This window comes from Palaemon carinicauda, chromosome 4, assembly GCF_036898095.1.
Source record: "Palaemon carinicauda isolate YSFRI2023 chromosome 4, ASM3689809v2, whole genome shotgun sequence".
NCBI classification, from domain to species: domain Eukaryota; kingdom Metazoa; phylum Arthropoda; class Malacostraca; order Decapoda; family Palaemonidae; genus Palaemon; species Palaemon carinicauda.
This window is the reverse complement of record NC_090728.1, coordinates 33,943,177-33,950,676: the sequence shown is the minus strand read 5'-3', so window position 1 is coordinate 33,950,676 and position 7,500 is coordinate 33,943,177. Positions and strand designations below refer to the sequence as shown.

General features: G+C 33.8%; 1 protein-coding gene across 1 annotated transcript in view; it reads right to left on the bottom strand.

Annotated features, from left to right (window-relative positions):
* Window positions 1-211: 211 nt before the first annotated feature.
* The window catches only part of LOC137639888 (aminopeptidase N-like), a 31,221-nt gene continuing 23,932 nt past the window's right edge, over window positions 212-7,500 (bottom strand). Inside the window, exons 11-18 of the mRNA XM_068372151.1 lie at window positions 7,218-7,401; window positions 6,559-6,892; window positions 6,137-6,279; window positions 5,811-6,001; window positions 5,409-5,579; window positions 4,696-4,839; window positions 2,794-2,872; window positions 212-414 (exon numbers count right to left, since the gene is read on the bottom strand). Of these exons, the coding sequence (XP_068228252.1) occupies window positions 247-414; window positions 2,794-2,872; window positions 4,696-4,839; window positions 5,409-5,579; window positions 5,811-6,001; window positions 6,137-6,279; window positions 6,559-6,892; window positions 7,218-7,401 (1,414 nt within the window). The 3' untranslated portion in view covers window positions 212-246. The remainder of the gene's footprint in view (window positions 415-2,793; window positions 2,873-4,695; window positions 4,840-5,408; window positions 5,580-5,810; window positions 6,002-6,136; window positions 6,280-6,558; window positions 6,893-7,217; window positions 7,402-7,500) is intronic.

Genomic DNA, 7,500 nt, shown 5'->3' with positions numbered 1-7,500 from the left:
TTTTTTTTTTTTTTTTTTTTTGAAGCGTCCAACAGAATTGTTGCCGTTATTTTTTGATAAAAGGTATAATTTATCATTTGTCGCAAATTATTGATACCTTTATCTTGTTTGTATAACAATAATAATAATAATGATAATAATAATAATGATATATTTTTTTAATTTGAATACGACAGTTTTCACAAATATACGAATTGTTGGAAAAGGAGAATTCTATACAAAATGAATATTCTTTTATTCACAACTTTAGAATTTGAAATGAGTAGGGTACCCATGGTCATTCAACCACTGAACGATTACGTCATAGTAGTTATACATCCAATCAATGTTGTTGTTGACTCTCTCGATGGACTGATCAACTGCCCTGGTGGCTGTGCCGAGTTCATCTGCGTGCTCGTTCTTGAAGTCAATTAGCTGCCGGAGAAAATGAAATGTAATACAATTTGTGTGAAAGTATTCTGTTAGGGTGGACCATGTCTCATTTCGTCTTACGTCAACGTGTGATGCAATGCGTATGTGTCTTGGAGTACCTTGATACATTAGAGTTCCCTTGCTTTATGGTACACTCGAGCACATTATTCTATCTCATTTATCTTCCTCTAGTTATATTAAAGTTTTTCGAGTTTAAATAAGATAGATTTATTTTAATGTTGCTATCATCATTAAACTTCTCTCGTATATTTCCTCATTTCCTTGCCTCACTGAGCTAGTTTCCCTGATGGGGGTCTTTGGGCTTAGGCCTATAGCATCCTGCTTTTCCAACTATAGTCAAGTTTTTAGTAAGGCAAATTTGCACCGACTCGCAGGGGTGCCCTTTTAGCTTGGAGAAGTTCCCTGATAGCTGATTGGTCGGAAGTATCTTTGTCCGAATACTTCCGACCAATCAGCTATCAGGAAACTTTTCCGAACTAAAAGTGCATCCCTGCGAATCGGTGGAAATCTGCCTCACTAAAAAATGACTATAGGGTTGTAATTTAGCAGCTAATAGTAATAATAATTCTTTAGTGCTAGCCAAATGTTTGCTGAAGTGTGTTTGCCTGCCTGTCAGGCTGTAACTAGGAACCTTATCTATAAGATTATTGGAAGAATTGAAAAGTCAGAAAATTGCATCATAAAAGAACTGGTTAATCCTACCATTAGCAGTACACTGGTACACCAGTTTTTATACTATATATGAAAATGGGTAATTCACAAATAATAGCAGTACTCATATCTACGGATAGATACTTTTTTTAGTAATAGAAGGTAGATTATATTATTTCTTCATTCTATAACTGTATAGGCCCACACTCTTTTAACTGAAAATACAAGTATATCTATGGACCATTGCGTCTGAAATAAAGGCTTGAATTGAATTGAATTTCTACCAACTATCACCTTATAACTTACTCCTGCTGTTATTCGTTTTCTTATTTGTTTACATAAAAACAGTTTTAATCTATATTGTCAAATTCTGTGGTGTTTTTACATTATCCTTAAACTCCACAACTATCACTTATGATACATAATCTATCACGGTGTGCTTTGACACTATATTTTCCCATTCTGTAATTCTCTTAAATAAAGAAATGAAACAACTATGATGACGTGGTACACACATTGTCTCAAATCCAATTCATAACGAGCTCCTCACTTTTCACGTATTAATTCTAACTTCTCTTGAAATTACTCTTAACACCTTCCATATTTAACACTCCACATCCCATTTCTATCAGATCTATCATAAGCTTTCTCTAGGTTCATGTATACCACAATTAGATATTTGGTTTTACTTCCAAACTTCTCATAAGATAGGACTTATAACAAACAAAATCCCTCTTGCTTCTATAAACCCATACTGCTCTTCCAGTGTTTATACTGAACTGGTGATATCCGCTTCATTTTCCCAATCACAGCCCAACCTGCTATCTTTCTATTTCTCATAAATTTTCTTAAGATTTTATTCAATTCAGTTATGAATAGTTTGGTTGATTGGAGCACCTGTGACTGACTGCCACGTCTCTCTCCTGTTTATACAATATAGATAACTATTTATCAACAATACAAGTCTATTCTAATTATACTACATCTGGTTGCCTCCATCTTTTATTCTAAAAGCTAATTGTTCATTGCGCATTTTCAATTATTTATATCACTTTATCTTTTATTCATCCCCCTTCAGCACATATTTTTTTCCTCAAGTTCCTGTCTGCTCTTTCATGGATTTTATTTTAGCATATACTTTCTCTCTTAGTTTCTTTTGATACATTTTTTTTTCTGTGTGCAACCAAGGAAGATCTCTTTTACACTAAAACTAAGTAGTAAACAATGTCCTTTCTTTCATACGTAAGACTTTTTTTGATTGACCAAATGTTTACTTTTTTTATTTTCATTTAAAAAAAAAACATTGAAATGAAAACTGGATGGCATGGACAATTCTACAGGACATTCACAAGACAACAATACAATTATTGTTATTCTTGTTATATAGATTCAAGAAACCATTATTTATACAGGAATTAGAAAGGACAAAAAATGTTATAAGATGGCGCTGTAGTTGATGTCCAGGTCTTTACCCTCAGAAGCATTTTTAAGTCTACGTTAACTGCCTGAACAAAAGGGTGAAATGTGACAACAAATCTTAGTCTTTATTAACCCTCTAAAATCTTTTCTTAAAGTCAGTTTATCTTAGAAAAATCCATGATTCTGTTTTATTGTGAGTGCAAAGAGGTCAGTTTTATGAAAATAATAGTAATTCTCCTATCATGTTCCCAACTTTATGATACATGAGCTCCAATAATATAACAAACTTACCTCCTGCAATTCTGTATTAGTGTTGAAGTCTTCTGTCACTGCCGATATACAGTCACCCAACTGGGTGAATGAAGTCAAGCTGAAAGAGAGACTCCATTATAGATAAATGGTGGCCATATGTGTTTCTTCAAATGATAAAAGGCGAGATAGGCCTAAATTCAATAAGAAAACCAACTTAAATAACAATTTTATTAATAATATTTAAATAATATTCCCCTAGCATTCTGGTTTATTCGCAGATTCAAATTCTACAAGACTTCAGCTTAATACTATATATAACACAACTGTATGGCATTTTGTAGATTCCAAACCATATTTGAAAGAGGGAATACACAAACATACTAAATGATCTTCCTAATCGGGTAGTTGAATCAGTAGAACTTCAAAAGTTCAAAGTTACAGCAAATGTTTTAATGTTGAACAATCTGACATAGCTCTTATAGTTTATATATGACATATCTGTTTTGACGTTATTACTGTTTTTAGAATGATATATTGTTAATTTGTTCTCCTCATTTATTTATTTCCTTATTTCCTTTCCTCACTGGGCTATTTTTCCCTGTTGCAGCCCTGGGGCTTGTAGCATCTTTCTTTTCCAACTAGGGCTGTAGTTTGGCTGGTAATAATAATAATGATAATAATAATAATAATAATAATAATAATAATAATAATAATAATAATAATAATAATGCTGCATGGAAGGGTTGAAACTATCATGATACTTAACATAATAAGAGAGATATATGTTCTTATATAAAATGAAAATGAGTTAAAAGCAATAGCATATCTCAACTGCAGAAAAAGCAGAATTACATAAATAGACAAGATTCATGGTAATCATGGACAATATCTTATTTTAATTGATCGTTCCTTTTCTTGTAGTTTAATTATTTCCTTATTTTCTTTCCTCACTGGGCTACTTTTCCCTATTGGGGCCCTTGGGCTTATAGCATCCTTCTTTTCCTACTGTGGTTGTAGCTTAGCTAATAATAATAATAATAATAATAATAATAATAACAATAATAATAATAATAATAATAATAATAATAATAATAAAAGACAATACAAGTAATACAATCTGGATGATTATTGAAATCAATAAACTTGGTAAAATATATAATACATAAGAATAGCTATAACATTTTTCAAAATAAAAAAAAATGGTTTTACTGCAAATGTCATTGATGAAGAAAACTGATAATGTGTAGGGAAAAAGTCATGAATATTTGATAAGAATTTCAAGAAAATTATACTTTCCTTACAAGATTGGAATTGAAATAAGCATTAAGAATGGTCAAGTTCAATAACCATAAGAAATAAATCGATAGAAGCTTACTCAGCCATTATAAACTTGTGATATTTTCAAGGAAGGTACTGCAGGTAAATAGATATTAATTAACCCCTTATAGGTAAAGCCTTTTTTAGGGAACACATATAGGTAAAGCAGGGTCTGGCCAGGGTTTAAACTTGAGCATGTGGCCATTACCTTAAATGCTGCTTTTTACCTTAGATTACCTTAAAACTTTTCCAATTTCCTTAGATTTGATGCTAGTAAAAAGGAATACACCTTAGCATTACCTTAAAAGTTACCTTGAAATCATGAAAATTGCCTCAAACTAAGGTAATTACCTTAAAAATTTAAACCATGGGTCTGACAGACTCGCACCTAAAGTAGAGCGGGGTCTGACGGGCCCAAGAGCTCTATAAAGCTTATATAGAGGAAGATTCAGGAATGACCCTATCACACCCTTAAACAACTCCACTCGTCAGAAAAGTATATGGGAGAACATAACTATATGTAATATATTAGTATATTAAAATTAAAAAAACAAAGAAGCATGGGGTCTGTCTGACCTCACTTCACTTAAGCAGTTAACTTAAACCATGCTCCAGAATACTTACAACGAGAAGACTTTGGAAAACTGATCCCTCATGTAATCCCAGGCAAGATCCCTTCCAATTTCATTCCGGGCAATGTTGGTGTAAACTCTACTTGCATCTTGTCTCCTGATGGGACTGTCAACGTCGAACGTCAAGTCTAAATACCTGTGAAGGAAACAAACCAATCAGTTTTCCTATCTTCGATGGATTGGGAAAATCGATTTATTAAGGCTGTACAAAGTTTTTAAAAGCTTTCAAGATTTGCTTCGAGATTTTAGAATACTGTGGTTCGTTGTGGCTTTCGTTTGACTAAATGTAAATACAAGAGCAATCAGAGATTTATGACCTCTGCCAAAGGTTAATGGAGTCGTCCATTACCTAAAATCTATCTGTGGTGGAAATTTCGTCAAAATCCGTCAATTGGTTTTGATTTTATCTTTGAAATCGCAAAAAATGGAAATCCGGATCTAGAATCCGTATCCGGATCATCTCCAAATTTTAATGGGATCGTCCATGACCTAAGACCAATCTGTGGTAATAATTTCGTCAAAATCCGTCGGGTAGTTTTGACGTAATCCTGTCCACAGACAGACACACAGACAAATAAATAAACAGACTCGATTTTATAACCTCCTTAGCGGACTTAATGAACATTTATTACACTACAAACAAACATTATCACATCCAAGCATGAAGAAAACACTTCTTAGATACGACCTGTTTAATACAGTCACCTGTTAAGAATCCATAGCTCTTTGCTGCATGCCATTCCTGAAAGCAAGGCGTCCGCCTCGGTGGCGACATTAGAAGTTTGGTATTGTTCAAAGGCAAAGTTCCATTCTTCTTCTCCTCCATTTGCAATAGCTGTACAAAATACCGATGTCTTCTGATTAGGTGAGATAATGCTGTAAAAGAAGATATTGCATATAAGGAAATAACTTATGTAAGCCTAATTTCTGATGCCTTTTTTATACCAGAAGCTCTTGCTTTCAATACTACAGACATTTCAACACATTGGAATTGAAAAAAAAATCCCTATCTCTAGGAATACAAAGAAAACTACATCATTATATGCACTTTAAAAATGCAATTTCCCATGATCATTCGCTTTTATACACTAAGGATAAATATCAAACCTGTGATTAGTAGGGTTCTGCATCCAAGCTTTATACAGACTGACAGAATTGGCGACGCAATCATCATAGCCCAGACCACACACCCAAGTCACAGCAGACACTCGCTTAAACTGATCCAGATGGGGATCACTGAGGTCATCGTCAAAACCAACCGACTCGTAAAGAGGAATCAACATGTCCAGTAAGTAATTCTGCCAAAGAAGAGAGTAAAGGGAAAAAAATTAATGAACATAAAATTTAGATTCTAGAAATATAGAAACTAGCTTAACAGTAGGTGAGAAATAAAACTGTTACAGACAATTGTCAAGAGATTTTTATCATCTCACCTTGAGGGCTCCATAGCCACTGGAACGTGTTAACATTCTATCCAAGTAATCCATGTTGTTTAAAGCTGATGTCCAGGGAACGTATTCAGTTTCCTTGCCCAAGTATGAATTAACGTTCAAGGCAGTGTTGTATGATAATTGGCCTGCAAGTCAAATAAGTTATAGTAAATTATTCTTTTTTTTTTTTTTTGATAGATTTTTAACTTATCAGAAAATTTGAATTCAAGTATTTCGATGATGTGGATTTAACAATAAACGAGCACTGTGTTGAAAATGCTGAATACCTTGAATTACATAATGATAAAATGACTGTGAAGGTCCTGGGAGAGTAGGTTTCCTCTGCTGTATAGGACAAGAGAAGCATCCCTTAGATTAAGTAAAGTAAATTTAATTTTTCGTAAGATGAAAATCTAATGACTCACCAGCACGAGCCAAATTCATAGCATCGTCAATTATCTGGGCACGATTAATCAGATGAATAACCTCGAGATCTGTCTGGAGTTGCTGAATTAAGAGATTCCAGTTGTTCTCATCATAGTTAACTCTGTAGTAACCGATTTGTTGGACGTTGAAAATAACCCATTTATCCTGAGCAGGAAGAGACTCGATGGAAATCTCCTTCTGTTTATCCATCCATAATGCAGTTTCCGTGCTTGTGAAATCTGGGTTATCTTGGCTCGTATAGGTGAGAGGAACCCACCAGCTGTAGTCATGGGGGTCGGTAGAATTTTTGGCCTTGACTAGTAAGAAACGTTCCTGAATAAAAGATCAAATCGTTAGTAATCTTAGACTGAACATTCCTCTTGTAGTGGCTACATAAAAAGTGAGAAACCATTTCTGGTGTGAATAAATGTTCTAAACAAATACAAAAGAAGTACCTTACCATTCTAAGCAAGTGATTTAGATCCCTCGCTTGTAATCTTAAACTAAACAATCCTCTTGTAGTGGCTACCCAAAAAGAAGAAACCATTTAGGATGAGAGTAAATATTCTAAACAAATTATAAAGAAGTAACTTGCTTTACCTCTCTAAACAGATGTCTTAGATTTTCATATTTCATTTAATTTATGACTGAAACTAACCTGTGTTATAGTAGCAGACATTCCATCGGATGATCTGGTAACATTTAAGACAGGGTATCCCATTTGCAATGTCCAAGTGTCCATCACTTCCTTGACACTTATTTCTTTTGGTAAGGTGCCATCTTCATGAGCGGTTCTTGTCATGACGTCCCATAAGTCGTCTTGGGCTGCATTCTTATATGTGCTGTTGGACCAAGATAAGAAGATTATTAACTGGCATCAAATGCGATAAGTAAAACTGGGCAAAGAGATAATTAAACAACCAATTCACAGTGAATATAAT